The sequence below is a fragment of the Tiliqua scincoides genome, chromosome 6 (genome assembly GCF_035046505.1).
Source record: "Tiliqua scincoides isolate rTilSci1 chromosome 6, rTilSci1.hap2, whole genome shotgun sequence".
In the NCBI taxonomy this organism is placed as follows: domain Eukaryota; kingdom Metazoa; phylum Chordata; class Lepidosauria; order Squamata; family Scincidae; genus Tiliqua; species Tiliqua scincoides.
Window position 1 is genome coordinate 18,954,034 of NC_089826.1, and position 27,414 is coordinate 18,981,447.

General features: G+C 43.1%; 1 protein-coding gene across 1 annotated transcript; it reads right to left on the bottom strand.

The window, feature by feature from the left end:
- Positions 1–3,531: 3,531 nt before the first annotated feature.
- Positions 3,532–27,414, bottom strand: EIF4E (eukaryotic translation initiation factor 4E). The gene is made up of 7 exons (XM_066632065.1): positions 27,337–27,414; positions 20,599–20,708; positions 13,008–13,103; positions 12,285–12,348; positions 11,486–11,599; positions 6,864–7,003; positions 3,532–4,568 (listed from the first exon to the last, which is right to left on the bottom strand). Exons 1-7 carry the CDS (start codon positions 27,352–27,354, stop codon positions 4,454–4,456), a joined length of 657 nt encoding a protein of 218 aa, XP_066488162.1. The 5' UTR covers positions 27,355–27,414; the 3' UTR covers positions 3,532–4,453.

Consider the following 27,414-nt stretch of genomic DNA (forward strand, 5'->3'; position numbering starts at 1 on the left):
AGGTGACAGGTTAATTTATAATGATCACATTTATGTATGTTTCTTTTTTCTGTTGCACAAAATTAAATAAATAAACACACTCTACAAACTTTCACTATTATTTCCAAGTTATTGCCTTTGTCATGTGTGTCTTTGGAACCTCACCCCTTGCTTAGGAAGGACTCACTCCTGGATGGCAGGAAAAAGGTTTACCGAGACTAGAGTGTTTGGAGATAGTAAACACACTCTGCTTAATTAGGGTGGGTGGAAAGCAAGCTGCTAGCTTGTCCACCAAATGACTCAATACTACTGCATATCTGCTAAGCTCAAGCCAAGGAGAACTGTCCTAGAAGATGAGAAACACAGGCATGTGCTAGCAGTGGGCCAGCACTGTCATTTGGGTTGGGGAAGCTGGAAGGACTGTGGTTTTCTTTAATAGAATTGGCCAAGAACTGGAAGGCTAAAACCAATCCAGTTTTGAAGAGTGGATAGAGGGACTGGGATACATTATAGTTAATTTCACTAACAGTGTTTATAGGAACATATGCATAAATACATTTTAAAAGGCCATTTGGAGCCATATAACAATGGTATCTAGAACCACAGCACCTCACAGGTATTCTCCACAAGATATCTCCACCAAGATATCTACAATCAGTTCTGAATAATTCAAACATTCCACTGTAGTAATAAGAAATATGCCAACTGCTGCCAAATGAAGACAGGCAATAAAGCCAATCACATTTATTGGAGCACTGAGCAATCTGGTCCGTGCTGCTATTACTTAAACCAGGACCATATCTTTAGAAGCCCAGTATGAAGTGGCAGGTACAACAGTGCACCACATACCACATTTAAAGAGGGTATTAACCTAACTATAACCAAACAAAATTTGGTGACATACAAGGGCAATTACAGCCACACTCTTCATTTGTCATTCAGCCAGAACTTGCCATCTACCCAAAAATCTGTTTTGAGAACAGAGAATTAAACCATTTTGATTCTTTACCACAATCAGACTGTGAATATATTGTCAAAAACAAAAAGTACTAGTAGATCATTCTAAAAAGGCAAGGGTCCGTATCATGATGCAAGAGTAGCAGTGATACTTGAGAGCCTGTCCACGGCTTCTTTTCTTTCCCTGCCTTCATGTTACATAAGTTGCTGGGCTTACATTTAGACAATGGTGAGGCTGTAGATCTACTTCAGTGGTTCTCAAACTGGTGGGTTATGACCCACCAGTTCGTGTAATGCTTCTGCCTCTCTTTAAGGGGCAGGGGGAGACAAGAAAGCAATCCCCAGAATTGCATCGCTAAGGGTGGCAAAGGGGGGGTGCTTTAACTTGTACTCAGTGAAGGCTGCTGGAAGCTTTAGGAGGTGCGGGGAGCCCAGCACAGCCCTCCGTAGGGCTCCCCAAAGGTTTAGAATCTTAAAACGGGGCAATTGCAATGCACCTCCTGCAAACAGGAGGATCAGAAAAGTTCCATCTGAAATGCTGTGCGGTGCTTGAAAGACAGAACCTTTCTTCAATTGTAAAAATCCCTACGAGGGTTTAGAACAGCCTGCCTATGTAAACCGCCTTGAATTAAAGTCTGAGAAAGTCGGTATAGAAATACCTGTATTATTATTAATCCTGGGGGTTGCTTCCCTGCCCCTGCTGCTCCCCCACAAAGACTTACTGAGTAAAGCTCCCTCAAAGTTTGAGATCACTGATCTACTTTTTAAACAAAGCATAAATTTGTCACAAGTTAACCAAACTTGAATCCAAGCTTGCCATTCTTGCCAATTACATTGCTTTTTGGGAGGGAGCTAAAAAATCTGGTCCTTTATTGCTCAAATACTAGCAGAGCAAGAATGAGGAGAAGAGGTCACATGCAACCCCTGCAGTACATCTAAGCTGTTCCCAGAAAAACCCGTTACATTTCACTTCACCTAAGCCACACTTACACATTTTGGTTGCACATATAAAAAAAAAATCACTGGAAGTAGTTTCACAGCTCCCAAAGGGCTGCCTTTGGGTCTGCCTTTAACAGCTGTCTTCACACTTGATCCCATGCCAGATGGCAAACAGTTCTTGAAACCAAGTAAACTTTCAGCTGTAGTTTATAATATAGCATTTTACTGTTCACACCACTGGCCATGTGCCTGCTTGAATACAGTATACCTAAACTAGCTCTTTGTCATAGCGTTTTCAAACTAGTGGGCTAGAAACAGCACAAATCCAAGCAAGCTAGCATTACTACAATAAATTTCCTGAGCATAGAAGAAAATGTCTAGGGCACACGGAGGACAGTCTTTAAGATTTCCCCTATTTTTGCACATCAAAAGCTGCAATTTGCTCCATCAGGGAAGATTTACTGATGAAAAAACAGTTGGGGAGGTGTTTTTTTTTTCTCCTTTATATCCCCTTTCTCCCCAAAGGGACCCAAGGTGGCTTAACGCCCCAGGTGTTCCATTTCAAATCAAGAAAACAGCACACATAGGAAGGGTTAATCTCCCTCCCCAACCACTTTTTCCCCCCAACAGAGTTTAAGGCAAGTCTTGATTTGCTTTGAAATCTGATACATTGTCAAATTGAGGGCTTATTTCAGTCTTCAGATTACCCTGGAAGGTATGACTACTAACACAGAATCTTTCCTGACACAGCCCTCTAAATTGGCTTTAGAAACTTTAGTTAGGATTTGTCAGTCATTTAACTGTCTCAAACAGAATTGTAGTATTACTACAGACCACAAGTATATTGCTTTAGTACAAGAGCTATTCCATTTATTATGAATAGGGAAGAGATTAACTGCAAGAATACAGCATCAATTTTTATACAAAAAGTCTGTCTGGGTTCATGCCAGGTATTCTGCAAGAACCAGAAAGCAAAATTACACAACTGGGTAGAGATTCCCCCATTGTTAAGACATTTGAGGTAAAGGGGCAAATACAAATCTAAATGCACCTAATGTCATCATGAGACAGGACAGCTGTCTTGGTGGCAACGTTTAGCCCCAACTACTAGACTCACTTTCAGATTAAGACCACCTTATGCCCTTCCAGGACTCCTCTAATCTCTCACTCAATGTAAGGAGAGCCATACCATCCAAGTACCATTTTTAAAAAGTACACAATAAAGTGTGATATCAATACACTTGATGTCAACTTGCAGGTTTCCCCAACACCCATTGTTAGAGTGTAGAACAGGAAAGTAGCAAAGAAATGTATATTGGCTCATTGTCTTACATCTGTAACAGCTTCAAATTAATTCTGTCTCTTCCCATTGTGGCTGCATCCAACTTTCAACTATTCCATTCAGTTTGAGCATACCAGCCTGGCAGTGATGCAATACAAACAGTTAAATGAGCATATTCATTTAAGATATAGCCATTGTAAAGTAATTCATTTGAGGATAAGTGCTTCTAAGATTAGAATTTAATGTAACTTAAACTGTAGCTTAAAACTTCACCTCTCCTGAAAGGTACACTACATCAGAAGTCACAATACAGAGTGCCTTGTGAAATAAAAGCACTTCAGAATAAATGAAATAAAAGGACAAATCTACGTGTCTAAAAGACAATTCACTGTACACATTTTATTTACAGTTTTGTACACTGTCTTAATATGAATGGGACTGCTTTTCTATTTGAGCCGTTCTTAAACCAAAGCAAAATATAACCTAAGGAATACAAAGTGTTAAAATACAGCATAAGATACAAAAAACAGGAATACTATTTCTAGTAAGGAATGTAATTATGATGTTACATTTTTAAAAATCCACAATTATGTTCAGGAAATCACACAAACATATCACTGATTTGACTTGAAATGCATGAAACTAGTAGCAAAGCTTTGATGTTACAAAAATAATTACCAAAGAATGCACAAAATTAAAGTTTATTAAATCTTTGTCATATTCCCAGATCCTTCACCAATGTTACATGAGCAAGAACTGAAATCAGAATATCACTAATGTTATCAAGAGAGGGAAACAATAAATTAAATCTAGCAGCCATCAGCATCAGTTACAGCAAAGACTATGCTGTATAAAGAAAGATTTGCTAGAAAAATGTGTGCATCATACTCTTCCTCCAAACCAGCAAAACATGTTGTTGCATACAATGCAAAGGTGAAAAAAGTAGTTTCTTCCCCTGTAGAAATGGCACTGTTTTCGGGATACTTTTTTTAAATAGTTAACGTTCCTAAGAGGCATTACAGAGTGGGCTAAGGAGACCTTTGTGGATTCAGGGGGCAATTGTTGTGTACTGAAATTCTTTGATTAGATAGAGGTAACCTTCAGCCAAAAATGGGGAGGGGGAAACAAACACAGAAGTACAAGACAAAGCAAATGAGACTTTTCACAAATTTAGCAACATTTAGATGGAAATCAGATTTAAATGCAGTCCACTCTGCTTTTATAGAGGCTTTGGTTCAGCTCCCAAATCTCGATTGCTTGACGCAGTCTCCTATGAAATACTCAGAAGGTGTCTTCTTAAACAACAAACCTATTTTTAGTGGTGGAGCCGCTCTTAGTAGCTGTGTCAGCATGGGACTGATAACCAATCACTATCTTTGGAGGAAGTCCTAACCTTTCCTTGTATACTCTCCTGAGAAAGAAAAACAGAAATGTGGGTTAAGTAGGAAACTTTGGAAGAGAACAGTATGGCTTTGTACATGGCCAAAACCTGATCCAAAGTTTGACTTAGAGGTTTCTATTTTATCAGATCCTTGTATCTTATCAGATCCTTATATATGAAATTAGGCTCACCTATTATCCAATCCTGATAGATCATCACTTCCTATAAAAACACTTCTGGGACCTTCTCTAGACGAGAAATTATTTTTTGAAAACCAGGATTTATTTGGCATGCAAAGCCCTAAAGGGCAGAAAGGCAAGCAGTTCTCACAAGAGATCAGCACCATTATTTCTATAGTGTCTCCTATGCGCAAGGTTCTCTGCAATTAAATAAGAGGATAGGTCCCTGTCCCAAAGGCTTCCAATTTGACCCAGGAAGAGAAACAGAGGTGGTTTCTGATAGGTAAACAGGGATTTGCAAATGTTTCAGATACACGTATCAGCTAAAGTAGGAAATGAGGACTAAGGCACTGTGCAATAGGCTTCATGGAAAGGGCAAGTTTTAACAAGCGTTCGGAAGGATGTAGGAGTTACTGTGTGGGTTCTGGAGGCAATTCCAAGCATAAAGTTATACCAAGGGAAAATGGATAAAGATTGTTTGAAGATGCAGGAGACCCATGGATGCTTAAGGAAAGGTCACAGACAGAAGTGAAACAAGATATGAGATCAGATAAGGATTGGCAAGAACATGCAGAGCTTTGAAAGGATGAACAGCTTGTGCTGGATTGGGGAGCGGATAGAATGCTTGCGAGAGTATTTCTAAGTTGCCAAAAGAGCAATTATTTTCACATGCTTACTATTTCAGTGCAAGGCTTGCAGTGATTGTTTGAAAAAGTTTACAGTGTTCCTGGTTATGGGACATGTCTATCACTGTGCTACTGCCGTATCTTTTGGCTCCTGCACATAGGAAATTCCACAAGGAGCTATAAAAACACATGAGTGGCACATCATCTCTACAAGTGTTCTCTGCCTATTTGTCTTTGTTTGGACCTGGGCCAGCAATTCACTGAATGTTTGCTTGTTCTATTCTGCTGCTACAGTCTATTCTACATTGCTTCCAATTGGCTCCAGTAAGTCTTATAGGAGCTGGACAAACTGCAGGTAAAGAAATAAGTTAGCACACCAGTTTAAGTTTCCTATGCCAGTAGTGACAATCGATAAGTGCATATCCAATGGATAATCTGCTACATGCTAAGGTTAATCCAATTTTGCCTGGCCCACAGGTGTACACATTTGGTTCCTGTTGCATATATGTAACATTGGGCAGAAACGGCTTAAGCTAATGTAAATGCTTGTTGCACATGGATTTCCCTTCAGTTGTAATGCTGCACATCTGATACAGAAATATAATCATCTACTTTTCACAGGGGTCAATTCCACATTCGTGTAGCTTCAACATAACTTTCACAGAATTAAAGATCATTTCCTAAAATGGAGCCTCCACACGCAAATATAGACTATCAAGGTGTACTGAGTTTTTTATTTTTTAGCAACTTCAGAAGTATAGCTTTTGGCAAATGAAAAAGAGTATTCACATTTAGTCCACAAAAAAACCCAAATCATCACCATTTGTGACAGATTAACAGGTCCAGCATAACTCTCCAAAAGGGGATGAAAGCAATTGACTAAATCCATTGACTCCCCTCCCCCAAAAGTGCATAAGAATCTGTACATGAAAGACATGACTATGAACTATTACACAAGCCTACACACATCGTCATAAAAGTTAGACCTATTCATAGCTGTTTGAGGTGCTGAATCAAAAAATGGCATCAGTTTCACCCAGCTGGCTCTAGTTTTGGCAGTAAGACATAGCCACCTTATATGTTCTATTCAAGCAGCATCCTGAGGAAGCTGGTACTATGGCTTCCCAATAAGGAAGCTGCTTGAATCGGAATAGAAGGTGGCTACGTCATACTCCCCAAACGAGCCAACAGGGCAAAACTGATGCCATTTTTGAATTCAGAAGCGCCAAAATATCCTGTTCATTTAAACGTCCTTGGAAACTAAAAAGTTTTTGTTTTTTTTGTAGGCCTGTGTTATTTCTCTCTGAGAAGGTATATGTCTCAGACTGGATTTGTTGACGGACACAGACATGCATCATTGTGATAACATAGGATACAATCTTATACACACTTACCTGAGAGTAAGTCCCACTGAACACAGTGGGCATATCCACAAATACAGAAGTAAACATGTATTTAAATGGACTGCAAGTACCTTATAGAGTAATCTAGTAGCTGTAGGTTATTCAAGACAAACTTACCCTATATGTGTAACAGCATCCCTGTTTTCACATTCAGTAGTCCATATTGCTATTTTATCACCCTTGGCTCTAACGTTAACAACAGCTCCACATACATCATCGCTATAGTCATCAAAGGACTCTCCAATAAGGCACAGCAGCTATAAAAATGAAAGTAAGTGAAGTAGTACAAAGAGCACTTAAATATTTGTAACACTGTAAATACTTTAAGCATCCCACCAGATACACACAGGTGGAAAGAACAAGTAAGCAATGCAATGTACCATTTCCCCGAAAATAAGACCTACCCCAAAAATAAGACCTAGTTGTGATCAGGGCTGGGACGGGGGGAAGGGGTCCTCGGGCGGGGTGGGTGGACAACGTGACCAGGAACACTGCACTCCTGCACACGCCACCTAGAAAGTGCCTGCTGTGATGCCTTGGGCAGAGGACGCTGAGGAGGAGCTGAGGCGGGAAGCAGCAAGCGAGGCAACCCTGCCTACCGGGCTCTGAGGCCCTCCACACCTTCTAGGGAGTAAGTCCCATTAACTATAAAGGGACTGACTTCTGGAAAAAAAAGACCTACCCTGAAAATAAGACCTAGTGTGTTTTCTTGAGCCAAAAAAATATAAGAGTGTCTTATTTTCGGGGAAACACTGTATGACCCAGTTCATATTGTTTGCTCAACTACAATTTTTATAGATAACATTGTTTACCCATCCAGAGCTGAAGGAAAACTTCTTCCCAATCCTCCCTATAAGGAGTATACCACACAACCTCCGATTCACCTCAACTGGCACTTGCCCTCTTATGTTGCCTCAGTCACCATACCCTATTCCTGCCCTGCATGGCAAGGAACTAGCTCCCTTGCATAGTCCAAGCACCAAAGGGAAATAAAGATGGATAGAATCTCAAAACCGCTGGGGTTTGTCAGTTGGTCAAGTTGCTTCCATCCACCAACAAATGCACAAACGCCTCTTCTCCTACTACAACAACCAGCCCTGAAACAAAGGGGGAGGTGCCACACATTTGCTGTGAAGAGAGCACAGCAACACAGAGTCTCTTTCCAGCGCAGGGAAACTTCAAAGAAAACATTCAGTTAATCCCCAGGGGCCAAAATAAAGCCTCCAGTCAACATGGCGACTTGGTGCTTGGTTTTGTAATGCTCTATGCCACCACGCATCATACACACCAACAGCAGCATTTTGTACCAGTTGTAATTTCTGGATCACCCATATGCATTACCTGGGCCATCTGCATAGTGCAGCGTGCTGTGAATGGGCCTCAGGTGGGCCAGGTGGCCAAAGGAGGCAGACAACAGTGGTAACAAAGCAGCTGCCTGGAGTCTTGTGCAGCAACACAAGTAAAAGAAACAGCCAGTGAAGGGGCTGGAAACAGCTGCTTTGCGTCCCATGCTGCAGCGTGCTTAGAAGAAGCAGCGGAAGGTACTGCTTTGAGCCTTGTACTGGGCTTGGCAAGTACCTGCTTCCCATTCCTACTCTCCTTACCAGAAACACTGCAATTCTGGTAGCAACATCCTGGAGACCTGACAGCAGTGTGTTCTGTCTGCACAGTGCATGTGGGTGAATCACATCCCTGACGGGAACCCCTGGGTTTACTAGACATGGATAGATTTGTAATAAAAAACAGAAGTTGGATAATGAATCATTTAATTTAATTAATTTAATTAAATGATTCCTCATCATGTAATATTTAATTGTATTAAATTAATTTACTTGTATTAATTTAATGTAATGACCTGATGCAATTTAAAAAAATTAGCGATGTGCCATGACAATTTTAGCAGTTTGTCAGTGTGCAGTAAATTTAAAAAGACTGAAAATCACTGGCATAGTGGGAGAAAAAGACACTACTATACAGTCAATTCCTGGCATATTTGAATTTACGTATCTGTGAGGAGTAAGATAGAGACCACCTTGTGCCATTCACGAGGTGGGTCTCATTTTCCTGCTCTCTCTGGAAAGTCTCTGCTGGCCTCCAAAGACTTTCCAGAGGCAACAGGAACATTGAAAATAGCGCCCATGATCAGAACAGAGTGCTCTGAAGTGGCTTCTGAGACTTTTCCCGGACATTTCAAAGCACTCTGTGCTGATCACAGATGCTGTTTGAATGTCTCAGTTGCATTCGGAAAGTTCCTATGTGTAGCAGGCACATTGTAATGGTGCCTGTGACCAGCATGGAACACTTTTAAATCCCCAGAGGCAGCAGGTAAGACACCTTTCCAACCCCCTAAGCTCCTAGCACAGAACCCCATTGATCCCATAAGATCAATGCTTCCGTACTTGTAAATTCATAACATTTGGGGGTTTGCAGGAACTTAACTCTCACAGGTAATGAGGATTGACTGTATAAATGCAGTACATCTCACAGTGTGAATCACGAACCACTGGATGGTTGTGAGCCCAATCACAGTACACAGAAGTCCCATTACTTACCAAAGCCTCCAAGGGCCTCTCCTTGCCTGGCAACCCACTCTACAGGCCTCAGAAGCCTCCATAAAATTTCTGGAGGAAAAGTTCATCATGGGTTACAAGTTATGGTAGGTGTGTGCAAGGTAGAGGTAGGCTGCCTCCGATTGCCATATGCAGGAGAGGGCACCAGGACGCAGGTTGTGTCTGTTGTCTAGTGTGCTCCCTGAAGCATTTGGTGGGCCGCTGCGAGATACAGGAAGCTGGACTAGATGGGCCTTTGGCCTGACCTAGCAGGGATGTTCTTAAGGCTCTTTTGGTTTTCAGAAGCCACTTCTGGTTGCATCTAAAAATCAGAAGTGGCTTACAGAAGCTGAGTGGGTTACTGGGAGAGGCTTTCAGCACCACCAGGGGTATTGCGACCCACCAAAGGTGGGTTGTGGTGCTGCAAAGTTTGGGAAGCACCATATAAACGTATTATGCAGAGTCAGGCTGTAAATCTTCTTCACTAAGGATTATTTATATTAACATATTAAATATATTAACATCAGCTCTCCAGGATTTCAGACATGGGTCTGCCCATGGGTCTGACATAATAATAATAATAACAACAGGTATTTATATACCGCCTTGCCTGGTCTTTATTCAAGGCGGTTTACATAGGCAGGCTTTTTATTTAAATCCCTTATTAAATAGGGATTTTTACAATTTTGAAAGAAGGTTCTTTCTTTCAAGAACCACTACATTCAAGGTGTTTCATTCCGATCTGGCTTCACATTCTGGCCTCCATCCTCCCATGCTCAGAGCAGATGGAATAGCACGGCTTCAGCTTGACAGCTGCTTCAAGGTCACACGGTGCCGGTGGCCTCGAACTGGCGACCTTGTGGATGTTATCTTCAGGCAGACGGAGGCTCTACCCTCTAGACCAGACCTCCTGCCCTACCTGGAGCCCTACCTGGAGATGCCTGGAATTTATCCTGGGACTATCTGCATGTACAGCATGTGCTCTGCCACTCAACAATGGTTCTCCCTTTTACATTATCATCTCCATGGATGACAGGACACATTTTCGTCCACCACTCAGATAACAAACAAACAGATAACAAACCAGGGTTATGAAATTCTAGAGTACCAACTCCACATCTAACTTCTGATTATCTTTTTACGACTTATTACCGGCAAGCAGAAGATCAGTAGAGCTACTGGTAGTTTCAACAATGATCTACGTTTCTGAACCTTCAGCTCACCTCTGCTGAAGCGGTTTGAATTTTTTGCTTGTGTCATCCCTAGCTTTAAATTCTAGTCCAGAGCATGGGTAAAACAGAGTGCACTACTGAGATGTGTGTGTCTCTGGTTGATCAAAGGTGTTCTGGTCACTAACAGTACCTTCCTATCTAGGACCAAAATGGGTTTCATGAACACCATAGGCTTCTAACTCAATCAGGTCAGAAGTTTGATACCCAAGAAAGATCACCAACATGCTGAGATTACTTTATTTGCATGGTTTCAGTTTCAATTTGCTTAACCTTCTGGATAACCAGTCAGTAACTACTGATTTAGCAATGACACTACAGCATGGACATCAGGATACTGATAACCAGAGTTCCAGAAGGCTATTCCTAGCATCTTCATACACTATTAAACAGACCAGTAATAAAAAAAAAAAACTTAGGCAAAACCACACTGTCAGCCTCCACTGTCACAATCACAACCCTTTGATTGTGCTCTTCTTTACTTTATCCAGAGTCACTCAAGACCTAACCTAGCAAGGTTAAAAAGTATAGAGAGAAGAGTTCTCTGTCTACTCCAAGCACAGATAATCCAAATCAAAGCAGATCTACCTGCGCCAGATGTTTTCACCAGCAAAAACCAAATTGGCAGAATGAGCTATAGATGCCTCAACTTGCCTGCAGTATTCTTGGGCAACCAAATCCTCTTATCACCTAGAAAAATCACCACTGGGATTTTGTGGATACAATGATAGCAGGAAAAAATGTCTTCACTGCCATTTCATAAACCTATAGTTAAGCCTATGGCATATTCAGTCAGATTTATAGCACCAGTGAAATGCCCATTGTGTTGTCTCTCTAATTGTAGCTTCCAGGAAGATGGGAAAATGATGCCGGGGGACAGGACCCTATCAGCTGCCCTCAATCTACTGTGCCCACTCAGCAGAGCTACATCAGTCAATAACATTAAAAACAAAAAACATACTGTTTCTAGCCAGAAGCGATCAAGGTCACTTCGTCTCTGCTGCTTGTTTAGTGTAATTAGCCATCGTCCTCCCCGTTTATTCTTCTCGTCTTCCCACATGGGTTCAATACCATCCTAAAAAAAGTATTAGTGAAATATCACACACAAAAGCTATATTAGGAAAAAACCAATAGTACACAATTAAAAAAAACCAAAGACCTATTTGGAGTCCAATTCTCTTTGTGATAATATTACTCAAAAGGCAAAACACAATACATATATGGAAAGATCTTTCCTACTCCTTAAGATGTCTGAGGTTAAGTCAGTCATTTAAAGATCCAAGATTCAGAACTGAATTGAAAGATAAGCAATGAGGAAACTGCAAGGGTTGCTAATCTGCCTCACTGGCCTCATTTCAGGCTACTGGAACGCCCTCCCCCTGCTGCTCTTAGTTGTCAATGTTTTCATTGGTTGATTCTCTATACTGCATTTTAGATGTTGTAAGTTTGAAGTTGTGTTGTATTAAAATTTAGTTTTTAGTATTCATTTCATTATTGTATGTTTTGTTTAGGCTGAAAACCACCTTGGGGACCTCTAGGGGAGCAAAAAGGTTTATAGCTATTCTAGAAATCAAGTGCCAGATTTTGGTCAGAGAAAGCTAGCTGCACAAGAGGGCAATGTTAATCTGTAAGAGTGGGGCTGTACAGTTTGCAACCCACCCAAAGGTATTCTCAGATGGGGAGATTCCGCCACATTACATTTATTCAGATGCATACACCTTATGCTAAATTCTGATTCAAGAAAAGTTTGCTCTGCATACCTTAAAGAGTGAGTAGTCACAACCAGGCATTAAGTTACTAGAGAGCTGGATATGGTTGTATAATCTGTTTAGAAAAACCACAAGAAAATGATTAAAAGCATTGCAAAAAAAGTCTGAAATACATAAGTAAACAATAAATCAAACCTACTATTCTTATCAAGACATGTATTTAAAAACACCACCACTCAAAATCACAATCCAGACACATGTGTAAGATACTGACTCCAGATTCACAACAAGCTGTTCAACATTCCCATTATTCCAAGCATCACTCGTATGACTTTCTAATGTTTGTCAGTTACAGCATGTATGTTGATTGCATGGACTACTCCTAGAATCCTTTAAGCATTTGTTTCTAAGTCAGCCACTTACTAAAGATCTCTGCAAACAGAACTGTCATTGCTTTAAGTTGCTTGTATACAGCCACTTTACAAGTTAAAGGCAAGATGCTCCCACTTGGAGTACCCCTCATTCAGCTTACTCTTTTTCTTAAATCATCTTGAGATGAGCTGAAAGCAATGCATTCAAATACCAACTCAATCAATGTTGAAAAATGTAGAACATGAGGAGGAGCAGATCTGTAGTATGAACCTTCCTACAACAGGTTTCAAGACTGGCATATGAGTCTTTTCTATAAAGGATTCAGAAATGCTACACAGTAAAATACTACAAGGTAAAATACAGACTTTAGTAATTATACTGCCATCAGTAAACTTCACTTACGCCCAAAAATCTTCAACGGTATCAAACTTTGAGATCAGACGAAGATTTGCTTGCCAGGTTTTACTTTTGTCATTTTTAAAGAACCAGAGTGCCCACCTGAAAAAAACATCGATTTCAAGTTAGTGCATTATCTGGTATTATCTAGTTATGGTAAAAACATTAAGGAATAATAAACCATAGAGCATGAACATCCATCATAGAGCATGAAATTTAAGGGGAAAAAATACAGAGCAATATAGTAATAAGTCAACAGGGTTAGCTTTCAATTCACACTAAACCAGCTACTAACAGCACATTCCAAACCCACCCTCACCCTAAGTTGACACAAATCGTTGTGCCAGCTCCCAGATCTTGCAGATGTGCTGTAAAGCATGCTTGCGGCTACTTGAGAGGAGGCCAGACATGTGCTGGCCTTGCTGTAGTGGAACCACGACAGGACAGGGTGAGTTTGTGCTGGCTAGGGGAAGGCCGGCACAGGGGGTGGGAGAGGAAGGAATGTTGCTGGGGAAGGAGCATATTTGGGTGGAAGGAGGGCGACCCAGGAGGGGATTGGGACTGGCAGCACAGGCCAGATCTTAGCCCCCAGCTTGACCAGCATTACATGGGCTGCTCAGATTTGCACCTGTGAAATTGCAGGCACAGATCTGAGTAGCCTCATAGGCTGTCTATGGTGTTTCTTGGCATAAGGGGAATTAAACCCCCTGACTCCGTATTGTGGTCCAGCCTGCACCTACCTCATGCGGGATACAGTGCAGGCCTATCGGCTGCCTTTTCCAGCACAAGTTAGGATAGCATCCTAAGGCTCTGGATTCCAACACTGACAATTGGAGGGGGTTGAGAATATTGGTGGAAACCCAGTATTCATATTTAGGTACAGTAACTGCTTGCTTAGGAAAGAAGAAAACATCCTATATTATAAATACTGTTGTCAGCTACACAATCTTTTAGAAAGTATCTAAGTATATAACTGGAAGCATACCTTTTAAAGAATTTATGTGACCCAGCCCAGGGAGGGGATTTCACTCACTGAAACAAAACCCTGTATACTTCCCCTTGAACAGAAAACTGCACACCTGCAACTAATCACGGTACACGCAGGTTTCCCTCTCTGTAATCTAGCAGGTAGCGTTGCATATGCAAAGCTCTTGTTTAAAGACTCTAAATCCATGGAGATCAAGTGCGGTAGGTGGGGGACTAGATTTATCTTTACACTGCGCTTCTCTGCTAAATAAGTTATCCCAGGATTTCAGCTGTACTCAACTGTATCAAGACACTATTGCAGTCAGAACTTAGCAAGAAGCACCTCAAGTATACATTTTGCTAGGTCAAGTAACCCAGAACGTAATATTATGTATAATATTACTACTATCGGTACCACTGCAACAGTTATACTACTGTGCTACTTTAAGATGAAAAACCACTACAGCTTTTTTATACTCAGACAACCTCAGAGATGCCCAAAAGATAGGACAACTGGGACTGAGGTTTATATAGAGTCACAGTGACCTGAGACTACAAAGGAAGGGAGGGTATGCTTCAGGCAACCTGTTTTGGTGATGAGAACCCAACAACATGACTTCAAACTGTAATTTCATTTAACAGCTGCAATCCATCTTCAAAATTTCAACAATACAGCTGTTTGGCAAGAAAAAGGAAGAAAATGGTACAAGCAGAATATACAAAACAGGTGAGACAGAAACTAAAAAAGAACGGCTCAAGTGCCACATAGTACCAGCAGCTTATTTCCTGAAAAATAAAAATGAAGATTTGGTTTGTTCTCCCCTTCTCTGCATTTTCCTATAAACCTGGAAATGGGTAAACTTAAGTGCTTATAAATGAGAGCATCGCACACATATATGCAAGTTTTAATTCATTAGTACATTTTTATCCTTTAGAAAGACTGAACGCAACTGTCAATGTCATGTTATATAGCTTACTTGCAAGTTTATATAACATTCACAGGCATTGTCCTGCTTAATACCACTTCCTGAGGGCAAACAATGGGGGAGAGGATTGCTGCCTTCATACCTCCTTTCTAAAAACTTAAGAGAACATCTCCTTGGCCACTGTGGGAAACAGAATGCTAGACAAACGGTATGTCAACTCTTATGTAAACTGTTTTGCCATTAAATTAGTGAAGCTCAGAAGAGGATCACAACCTAGCCCAAGTTTAGTAGCAGTGCTGCTGCTGCCATTTTATTCTGAAACTCAAGCCTGACAGTTTGAACAGCAGCTAGGGAGCTACATGAGGTATATCTTGGGTATTTTGGTGAAGGGATCGTTTTGACTAAACCATTCTGTCTCCCACCTATCCACTTTGCCTTCCCTGCCACAGCACTCCCTTTGACTTATCTCCTCTTTCTCAGATCCCCCTTTCCAAAACTGAGATATGCTGTTATGCCACTCTCTGCCCTGCCTGGGGCAGCTGACCTGGAAGCAAAAAAATACAACACAGTTGCAATGCACACTGAATGGCTCTGAGGGGTGGGGTGCTGGAGAGAGAAAAAAGAAGAATCATGACCACTCACTTGCACAAGGTCTTCTTACCTGCTAGGCTCTTGCAGATAGCCAGCTAATACTCAAAGTGGAAACTTGACAAACTGAAGAACACTAAAGAGTTTCCTTTATTACCAACATTTAGTAAATGCTGTCTGTTCTAGTGGCTGTCTGCTGGTATTCATTTGCATCTTTTTAGATTGTGAGCCCTTTTGGGACAGGGAGCCATTTAGTTATTTGATTTTTCTTTGTAAACCGCTTTGTGAACTTTTAGTTGAAAAGCGGTATATAAATACTGTTAATAATAATAATAATAATAATAATAATAATAATAATAATAATAATAATAATAATAATAAATGCTTCTTTAGTAACTTAGCTTCTTGTAGTGGGGGATTTGATTATTAGAAAAATAGAGAGGGGGGTTGATGGATGTGAGGACTGCACGGCGACTTGCCTACCTGGTGTGAAGGTTGCGGACATCACTTCTCGTTTAGACAGGCTGGTAGACAGTGCTGAGGAGGAGGTAGCAGTTGTAGTGCATGTTGGCACCAAAGACATGGGCAAGTGTAACTGGGAGGTCCTGGAGGCCAAATTTAGGCTATTAGGTAGGAAGCTGAATGCCAGGACCTCCAAGGTAGCGTTCTCTGAAGTGCTACCTGTTCCACGCGCAGGGCCAGCTAGGCAGGCGGAGATCAGGGGTCTCAACGCGTGGATGAGACGGTGGTGTAGGGAGGAGGGGTTTAGCTTCGTTATGCACTGGGGAACATTTTGGGACAAGCGGGGCTTGTACAAGAGGGATGGGCTTCACTTGAACCAGAATGGAACCAGACTGCTGGCGCATAACATTAAAAAGGTGGCAGAGCAGCTTTTAAACTGATCCGTGGGGGAAATCCGACAGGAGCCGAGGGGCAACTGGTTCGGAACTCCTCATCCCTATGGGATGAGGATGGGGAGGTAAGAGAACAACAAGGTAAAGGCAGAGTAGGAGAAGAAATTGGGAATGGTAGCACGGTGGGATGTGATAGACGGTTTGGCACAGTGAGAGGATGCGGGGACAAAGGAGCTAATAAGCCCATCCTGGGGCATTCCATGTACAAACGCTTTTATGCAAATACCTGAAGTCTCTGAGCAAAGATGGGAGAACTGGAATGTCTGGTGACTAGGGAAAACATTGACATAGTGGGCAAAATGGAAACCTGGTGGAATGTGGAGAATCAGTGGGATACCGCAATCTCGGGCTATAAACTCTACAGGAGGGACAGGGAGGGGCATGTTGGAGGTGGGGTGGCCGTTTACGTTAAGGAAGGGATAGAATCCAGCAAAGTAGAGATTGAAGTCGGGACTGTTGCATGGCAAGCAACATTAAGGGAAATAATAAAAGCTTCTTCAAATATGTTAGAAGCAGGAAACCCGCCAGAGAAGCGGTTGGCCCTCTGGATGGTGAGGGAGGGAAAGGGGTGATAAAAGGAGACTTAGAGATGGCAGAAAAATTAAATGAGTTCTTTGCATCTGTCTTCACAGCAGAAGACCTTGGGCAAATACCGCTGCCTGACCAAGGAATTAGATAGAGGATGTATGTTTCAGACCTCATTCATAAATTAAAGATCAATAAGTCACTGCGCCCAGATGGCATCCACCCAAGAGATATTAAGGAATTAAAGAATGAAGTTGCTGATTTCTTGACTAAAATATGCAACTTGTCCCTCAAAACGGTGACGATGCCAGAGGATTGGAGGATAGCAAATGTCACGCCAATCTTTAAAAAGGGAAAGAGGGGGAACCCGGGAAACTATAGGCCGGTCAGCCTAACAGCCTTACCTATGCCGGGTAAGATGGTGGAATGCTTCATCAAAGACAGGATCTCAAAACACATAGACAAACAGGCCTTGCTGAGGGAGAATCAGCACGGCTTCTGTAAGGGTAAGTCTTGCCTCACAAACCTTTTAGAATTCTTTGAAAAGGTCAACAGGTATGTGCATGCGGGAGATCCCGTGGACATTATATAACTGGACTTTCAGAAGGTGTTCGACACGGTCCCTAACCAAAGGTTACTGAAAAAACTCCACAGTCAGGGAATTAGAGGGTAGGTCCTCTCCTGGATTGAGAACTGGCTGAAGACCAGGAAACAGAGAGTGGGTGTCAATGGGCAATTTTCACAATGGAGAGAGGTGAAAAGCGGTGTGCCCCAAGGCTGGTGCTTGTCCTGGGACTGGTGCTCTTCAACCTGTTCATAAATGACCTGGACACAGGGCTGAGCAGTGAGGTGGTTAAGTTTGCAGACGACACCAAACTTTTCCAAGTGGTGGAAGACCAGACGTGATTGTGAGGAGCTCCAGAAGGATCTCTCCAAACTGGCAGAATGGGCAGCAAAATGGCAGATGCGCTTCAATGTCAGTAAGTCATGCACATTGGGGCAAAAAATCATATATAGGCTGATGGGTTCTGAGCTGTCTGTGACAGATCAGGAGAGAGATCTTGGGGTGGTGGTGGACAGGTCGATGAAAGTGTCGACCCAATGTGTGGTGGCAGTAAAGAAGCCCAATTCTATGCTTGGGATCATTAGAAAAGGTATTGAGAACAAAATGGCTAATATTATAATGCTGTTGTACAAATCGATGGTAAGGCCGCACCTGGAGTATTGTGTCCAGTTCTAGTCGTCACATCTCAAAAAGGATATAGTGGAAATGGAAAAGGTGCAAAAGAGAGTGACTAAGATGATTACTAGGCTGGGCCACCTTCCTTATGAAGGAAAGGCTACGGCGTTTGGGCCTCTTCAGCCTAGAAAAGAGCCGCCTGAGGGGGGACATGATTGAGACATACAAAATTATGCATGGGAAGGATAAAGTGGCTAGAGAGATGCTCTTTACACTCTCACATAATACCAGAACCAGGGGACATCCACTAAAATTGAGTGTTGGGCGGGTTAGGACAGACAAAAGAAAATATTTCTTTACTCAGCGTGTGGTTGGTCTGTGGAATTCCTTGCCTCTGGATGTGGTGACGGCATCTGGCCTAAATACCTTTAAAAGGGGATTGGACAAGATTCTGGAGGAAAAATCCATTATGGGTTACAAGCCATGATGTGTATGTGCAACCTCCTGATTTTAGAAATGGGTTATGTCAGAATGCCAGATGCAAGGGAAGGCACCAGGATGCAGTTCTCTTGTTATCTGGTGTGCTCCCTGGGGCATTTGGTGGGCTGCTGTGAGATACAGGAAACTGGACTAGATGGGTCTATGGCCTGATCCAGTGGGGTTGTTCTTATGTTCTTAAGTAAAGTGTTTTGCTGATGTTTAATAGAAAAGTTGGGTCTTGATCTCAACTGTAAATATAAGACTTGAATGGTTTGAAGTTTCATTCAAGGCAACACCTATACTTGTCACAACAGGCAGGGCATCAGTTGGACATTACACTAAACCATTTTATCTAAAACCAAATTATTAAGAGCCCAATCCTGTGGTCGGCGGCCCAGCTCCGCGCCGACAGCCACAGTCACAAGTGCCGTAAGGCACGTTTGTGGGGCTCACCACTGGGCTCCTGCCGACTGGTACTGGACTAGCGCCGGGTGGTGGCCCAAGTTCTCCTGGACCACTGGGTTGCGGAATGGGAGGTGGGGGCATGGACAGGGGCATAGGGGAGGCGTTCCGGGGAGGGGGAGGCCGGCGGGGGCGGGCGGAAGGCGTGTGGGGGGTGTGCAGGAGGATCCACAGAGCTGAGCTCCGGAGGATCCAGGGTACTCGTGCAGGGCTGTGTGCCCTACACAAGTGCCTTTACTCTACCCACTGCGGGGCTGCTTACCTTACTCGGGGAAGGGGACCAACGTTCCCTTCTCCCAAGGAGCTTCCCACGGTATCGCAGGAGGTGCAAGATTCAACAGCAGCCCTTTTCGGTGCCGTCAAGCTTGGGCGCTCCGGGCAACTCAGAATTGGGCTGTAAAAATCATTTTAAACTTTTAAGACTTAGAAGTTGTAGCATAAACGATCGGATTCCATTCATATTTTAAGATAACAAGATTGGAGCAAAGATTCCAAGTAGGTTTAAAAGCAACATGCCAGGAAGAAGCCCAGGTTCTTGAAACCTTCATACAGGAAGGGAGATCATACTGAGCACTACCTTTAAAGTAGAGGTCTTGCAATTCAGCAAATCTGAAAATGATACTACTGCAACTAATGGTTCCTGTTTAAAATGGGAACAGTATAACATAGCTATGCTCTTGTAGGTAGCCTGTTAATATTCAAGGTGGCAACTTATTGTATTGGCAACCTTCAGTCTCGAAAGACTATGGTATCGCGCTCTGAAAGGTGGTTCTGGCACAGCGTCTAGTGTGGCTGAAAAGGCCAATCCGGGAGTGACAATCCCTTCCACACCGGGAGCAAGTGCAGTCTGTCCCTGGTCTGTCTCCCTGGCTATGGGCCTTCCTTCTTTGCCTCTTAGCCTCAGACTGTTGGCAAAGTGTCTCTTCAAACTGGGAAAGGCCATGCTGCACAGCCTGCCTCCAAGCGGGCCGCTCAGAGGCCAGGGTTTCCCACTTGTTGAGGTCCATCCCTAACATAGCTATGCTCTTGTAGGTAGCCTGTTAATATTCAAGGTGGCAACTTAACAAGTTGCAATATGGGACAATATTGCTCTTTACAGCTCCATACTACTGACAGCATACCAAACTCACATAACAATGAGATAATGCCAGGTGAGTAGGAAATTCCATCAAGATATCATCTGGAATACAGTAAAAGTTTTAGAATTTCACTTGCGGTCTAGCAACAGTAATGGCAGAAGATTTTTATTTTTATTACTTGATAATTTATGATAAATTCATCTTGAATTATGTCAGATCTCATAAGGTAAGGGAAATTATTCATTTTAATCCCATTATCTAAGTTAGTCCATGATAAGGTATATAGTCTGATTGCAATATAAAATGACTGCTGGACAGATGTTTAGTTTCAAACTTCTGTCTGCAACACTGTAATTTTTAGCATCCGCTTTGTAGAGATTTTTTAAAAACATGTCATTCTGAAACAATCAGTAAGTCTTGACATAGCAGTCAGTCTTGTGACATGCTATTATATAGTCGAGAGGAAACATGCCTTACCTGTTTTGTAATGGATGCTTAATATATGGTTCAGGACTAACCACCTCCTGACTTGCTGGTGTCTCAGTTTTTTCTTCTTCTTCTGAAGGCTGAGGGTTAGAAGTGGTTTCCTGCATAAACAAAGCAAGCAATTAACTTGCATCTTTACAAGTATGATGATAGTTTGCTAAACAAATTTTCCTTTTGCAAGATAACGATATTCAGTCATACAGACATAAGTAGCATGTAGTCGGACCACACAGTTTTGCCAATGTTTGGAATCTAGCATTGAATGTTAAAATGGCATCACATGAAAAGCAAGCACATTGCCTTGACCAACTAAGGCGCAAGAAAAAAACAAAGCAATCATTTGATCAGGAGAAATATGCATTGCCAAGTGTGTACAAATTCAGCAAAATGTCACTCTCAATGAAACAGCTTCTCGCTATGAACACACAAAAAGAAAATGACTAGAATGAACTAAGGAAACAGACTGAACAATGGTACCCATTCAATTATAACTAACTTTACTAAATTACAATATAAATTAGGATTTAAAGAATTTACTTTGATCTAGGAGCCAGCTGAAAAATGTATCAGACAAATTTTTCAGCTTCCAGGGTTTTGTGTTTGAACATATATTTTGTCCAAGTAAGCACACTCTCCACCCTGCCACTTTAGGCTAACACATAGCCAACACTGGCAATTAACTGACTGCACCTCACATAATGTTGCAACCTGTAGCAAGACTTGTCCAGCCTCGTTTTGCCCCCCCCCCCTTCCAACCAACTTAAACTTAACAAGCACTGTTCTAGTCAACACGAACAAATGTCAGGTTTGCATAGTGAAGTATGCAAGGAATAGAGCACACTTTTCCAAGAGATGGGTTGTTCTCAACCAGTCTGCTAAGGCATGGGTTGAGAGATAGTTGTTCTTAGTCAGGCTCCCAGTCATGTAGTTTTGCAGAGCAGAAGAGCTGAGAAAATAGACTGCCCGAGGCTGGATGAGAAGGTAAGGAGACTGCCGATTGGCAAAAATACTAGGCACCGGAGTGACCAGATGCTCAGGATTTTCTGGGCTCTGTACTAAGTTAAGTTTGCCAAAGTTAAGTCACTTTCACCTTGCTAGATTTCAATATTATTTGTACTACTGAAATTCAAAGTCACAGAGAGCTACAAGACCATACAGGGACATGTAGTAGCCATGTAACTTTCAACCTTACTTAAAAGACTTTCTTTTACTAACATATAGTTCAGAAAACTGCTGCTGCTCCTTTGCATATATCAGAACTATCCACAGTCATTTATCAAGGGCTTCAGTAAGATGCAGAAACATCCCAAGAGAAGCAAAATTAGTATGTCAAGAAGGACCATAGGCTGTAGCTCAGCACTTGCACATATACTTTACCTTAAAAAGATCTTAGGTTGAATTCCTGACTTCTCCAGACAAGGCTGGAAAAGACTGCAGATAAACTCTGCTGAGAAATTAGAAATTGCAGTATACAAAGTCAGGTCATTGAGCAACCTAGCTCAGTATTAGCTTCATTGACTGGTAGTAGCACCCTAGGATATCAGAGGTCTTTCCCAGTCATTCCTGAAGACAATGGGGTTAATGGGGGGGGTCAATAGGAAGTACTAAAGAGGACTAGGATCAAACACATTGAGGAAGATCTAAGTAATCAGCAATTGACTACTGAGAAGGCTAGAAACACAGCCAATGGTGAAGAATGGAAGCATGTCACAAATGACACACAGATTCCAGTGGCACTTACAGGAGTGTATTTATAGAGAGGACAACCTGCTCCCCAAACACTATCGAATAAAGAAGAAAAAGGAACCCTGGGACCTTCAACAGCATGTGCTCTACCAGTGGCTACAGTCCTTCCCCACCTGACAATGTAGACAATACTGAGTTGGATGAAAAAATGATCTGACTCAGTATAATGCAGCTTTGTATGACCCAGAAGACGTGGAGTAACGATCTACTATTTCTACAACACCATTGCTACAACACTTTCCCGGTCATTGACAAATTTAGTTTAAAGGTTTTGAACCAGATATACAGCATTTTCTGAAAACTGCAGAGGATAATACAGAAAGAAAAGTGTGATCTTTTCAGTTTTACATTATCCATATAAGGTTACTGGGCAGTAACATGGTATTAGTTAAATATCAGCCTATTGACTAACAAATGACTCAGTATTATGTCAAATAGATAGTACATACAAAAAACTATGGCATATCCAATGACTGATGAAACGTGGAACTTCCAATTCTATCATCTTTATTCTGGGAAGTAAATTAAATGCTCTTATTATCCATTATACTATCCCTTGTGACATAAGAACAACCTTGTTATAAAATTACCACCCCTTTAGCAAAGCATTATAGTTACTCATATATAAGTGTAGCAACTAGCAATGAAATTTCTGATGACATATTAGTTGGGCAGCAAAAACCTGAAGTCAACACTTTATACTTACGCTTGTTATATGGTAAAAAAAACCATCTAAAGTAAAGCTATTAAGTATTTTACTTTTAGAATAAATAATAATTTTTTTCTACAAACTATACTTGTCAATCATTTTCACAAGATAAAACATTCTGAATAGTTAAAGCGTTTCTGCCAAACCCAGTGAACTTAAAAACACACAGTAGCTTAAATATTTCAGAAGCCAGATTTTAATTTTGCTATTGTTTTATTATTATAATTCTAATCTTATGCTATAAGAAATGGATGACCCTTCTATTCCCATCTATCCTCATCTTCCATGCACTGTTTGGTTTATGCACACATTTACGTAAGATTTAAAAGTCCAAATGAGTACTAAACCGTAACCAAGCTACATTATTATACATAAAAAGTATTAATGAGAATCAACCAGAAAGAAAACAGGTTTTATAATAGGATATTTCAGATTTAGATAGTATAGACTTAATATTTATACTTACTATGCTACATAACCCTGAAAGAGTTAGTAGCACAGTCTAATTCATGTCTCCTCCAGCTTGCTTTGGAAGCTGATGAAATTGACAAAGGCTAGATCACAAAAGGTGTTTCCAAAAGAGTAAGGGCACTTAAGATGACTAATAACTACAGATCATTCCGTACTCCACTTCTTATATACTTAAATAGCTTACACTATGCTGAAATAGCTGTGGACACAGAACACCATCGCATTTTAAAACTATGTTGGCTCTTGAAAACTGTGACAAAAATAAATGAGACATTTTCCTACAGCCACCTGCAGAGGGATGTACTGAACATGATACACATGCAGGCAATTCTCAGTCCTTCTGTACCTACAATGAAACACTGCCAATCCAAGTCAAGAATTAAACTAACCACTGTGCAACATCAGAGCCAATTTACAGGACCACCGGGCCTATGGCCAGGATGTGTTTATTCCCTGTTCGCACAAATTCCAACATGCTCCAAGTGAACAAGTTGTCATAACCCTCACCGCAGCAACAAACCCTGGTATTGCATATTAGGATACTACATATCAGGATACTTTGCAGTGATAGGAAAGTCATGGCTTGCTTTCTGACTAATGGTTCAGATGACCTCTTGGCAACAAAAATATTGCAACTTTTCAACTTACATTGAAAAGAAATGTAAATTAGCAACAAACTTACTTTTGAGAGAACACTCAAAGACTCAGGCTAAAGTGATTCCTAAACATTTTAGCACTGTGACCCACTTCTTAAATTGACACTCTATTGGGACCCACCTAGCTTCATGAAACTAAAAAGTTTGACCTCACCCACTACGCTATGCTGTTTTTATCCTTTTTACTATGGTTGGGGGGGCCACCTACTAGTGTGTTTGTTGAGTTCAGGACCATTCTGGTGGTCTTGCTTTCTCGTTTACTTGGCCTTTGGCAAGAGCCAAGGCATGTTTGCCTACTTGTGAGTAAACTCACAAATGCAGTTCAGTTTCACAATCTCAATACATTTTCCACTTTAGCTTACAGCTTCAGGACCCACTAACAGTCAGGTTGCAACCAACTGGTGGGTCCCAATCCACAGTTTGGGAAACAGTGGGCTAGAACAATTGGGAGGGTTTCTAAAGGCCTCAGCCATGGAGCATATGTAGGATGTTGGTTCATCCTAACCAGTGCTAGGGGGCTTTCTCAATGGCCAAATCTTTCTCTCCCTCTTACAAAATATGAAGAGGGGAGGCACAAAGCTTAGGACAGCTAAAAGCAAGGTGATTCCTGCTGGGGTGGGGGAGGGGGTGGCTTTGAAAAGAGTTAAAAAGGTGAAATCCACAAGAAAGGTTCATTACAGGTTACAAGCTGTGATGGGTATGTGCAACCTCCTAGTTTTAGAAGTAGGATGTCTCTGAATGCCAGGTACAAGGGAATGGCACCAGGATGCACTGTGGTGTGCTCCCCAAGGCATCCAGTGGGCCACTGGATGCAGGAAGTTAGGCTAGATAGGCCTTTGGCCTAATCAAGCAGGGCTTGTCTTTATGTTCTTAAGATGTCACCTACAGCCTAACTGGGAAATGAAAGGTCTGCTTGGAACTGACAGAGCTGTCACCAGGACTGCATTTAAGGGATCCAAGTGGGGGTGAGGAAGAGAAAGATCAGTGGTTCCCAAATTTTTTCAACTGGCAGCTCCCTTGACCTCCTGGGCCTGTGGCACGTCATTAGGTTTACGATCCTATACAGATGTGCGCCCCACCAGCCTATGCTGGGATTGCATATGCGATATGCATATGGGATTGCATATGTAGTCAGGTGGTTGTTTGGGGCGCACGCTCCCACCATTTGAATGCAAGGGGAGCTCTGCTCCCCTCGCCTTCGGAGAGTTGTCTGAGCCTCTCAGAGGCAGTGCTTGGACATGCGCTGCCTCTGGGAGGCTCAGCCAACCCGCCGAAGGCGAGGGAAGCATCCCCTTCCCTGCAGAGGGTTCAGATTGTGTTGACAATGCCACTTGGCAATAGGGATCGTGTTCCTGATCCCCGCCATTAACTGACGTACGACTGTGCATTGTATAGTGTGGCGGGTTTTCCAAGAGGTTTTCGCAGCTCCCCTGGTTGGTTTCCATGGGCTCCCTAGGGAGCCATGACTCAGTGGGGGGGGACCACCCTATACATCAGTGGTTCTCACACATTTAACACTGGGACCCACTTTTTAAAATGGGAATCTGTCAGGACCCACTGGAAGTGGTGCCATGACCGAAAGTGACATCATCAAGCAGGAAAATTTTTAACAATCCCAGGCTGCAATTCTACCCACACCTAGTCAGGAGTAAGTCCCTTGTTAAAAAACTATACATAGTAGCTTGGTAGAAGTACAGATATGTAAGATCTCCCCAAATGCAGCCACATACCATGGCAACATCACATCTAATATATTACTAATAAAATATTGAAATGAATGGGGACCCACCTGAATTTGGCTCGCGACCCACCTAGTGGGTGCCAACGCTAGTGGGTTTCCATGAGTGTTCCACAGCTCGCAGTTTGGGGAGAACCCCATTAGATCTACTACTCTATACCAGGGGTGCCCAAACCCCGGCCCGGGGGCCACTTGCGGCCCTCGAGGCCTCTCAATGCGGCCCTCAGGGAGCCCCCAGTCTCCAATGATCCTCTGGCCCTCCGGAGATTTGTTGAAGCCCGCACTGGCCCAACACAACTGCTGTCAGCGTGAGGGCGACTGTTTGACCTCTCGTGTGAGCTGTGGGATGTGAGCTCCCTCCACTGCTTGCTCTTTCACATCTGTGATGCAGCAGCGGCAGCAAAGGAAAGGCCAGCCTTGCTTGGTGCAAGGCCTTTTATAGGCCTTGAGCTATTGTAAGACCTTCATTCATTCATATAAGTTCATCTTTAATATATTCATTTATGCAAACTTATGTAAATTTATTCAAATTTGAAATGTAAATTAATTCTTTTTTTCCCCGGCCCCCGACACAGTGTCAGAGAGCTGATGTGGCCCTCCTGCCAAAATCTTTGGACACCCCTGCTCTATACAATGAATAGGGTGGGGGGTTTTCCATGAGGATTCTGTGGCTCCCCTGGCTGCTTTCCACAGTTCTATGGGGAGCCAAGGTTCACAATTTGGAGAGGGGAGCCCCACTAGGGCCACAATCCTATACATTGAGTAGTGGTGTTTCTACGAAGCTGCCCCCGCCGCTTTCCCGGTTCCATGGGGAGCCCCGGCTCACAGTCTGGGGACCCATCAGACCTCCTGCCCTATGCGCTGGGCAGGGAGGGTTTCCACGAGGCTTCCGCGTGGCTCCCTGGCAGGCCTGGCTCGGGAGCCCCACTGGGGCCACAGGCCCAGCCACTGAGCAGGATCGGGGTTTCCACGAGGCTCCCCGGCTGCTTTCCGGGGAGTCCCACCAGGGTCGGTGTGCGGGGCGGGGCCCTCCACGAGGCTCGCAGGGCCGGCGCCTTCCCTAGCTCCAGCCCGGGAAGGAGAAGCTTCCCCAGGCGCCCTGGCGCGGCAGCCGCGTGTGCGAGGGAAGCCCGGAGGCGCCGGCAGGGCCGGGCGAGGCCTCCTCGGCCTGCGGGAGCCACGCGCCCCGGCGCGGGAGTAGTGCCGCGTCCTCGCCTGGCCCTCCCAGGTCCGGCCCGCTCCCCGTCGCCCCCAGCGCCCCCGGTGACAGCACAATCCCGGCCCGGCCCTCCCGCCTACCTCCCCGGCCTCCTCCCGCCCGCTCCGCGCTCCCCCTCCCCCCGGCCGCCGCCCCCCGTCCCGCAGGGCCCGGCACGCCCCGGCCGGCGAAGGGAGCCGCCGACACTCACCGGCTCCACCGCCGCCATCTTAGCTCGCTCGGCTCGCACACCAGCGCGGCGGGGAGGGGGGCGGGGAGGCGGATAACA

Excerpts from the sequence above, each read along its gene's own strand:
- EIF4E (XM_066632065.1), bottom strand. Across the intron at positions 11,600-12,284 it reads GTGACTACTCACTCTTTAAG|GATGGTATTGAACCCATGTG; the intron begins GTATGCAGAGCA and ends TACTTTTTTTAG. Across the intron at positions 4,569-6,863 it reads GATGCTGTTACACATATAGG|GAGAGTATACAAGGAAAGGT; the intron begins GTAAGTTTGTCT and ends TTTCTTTCTCAG.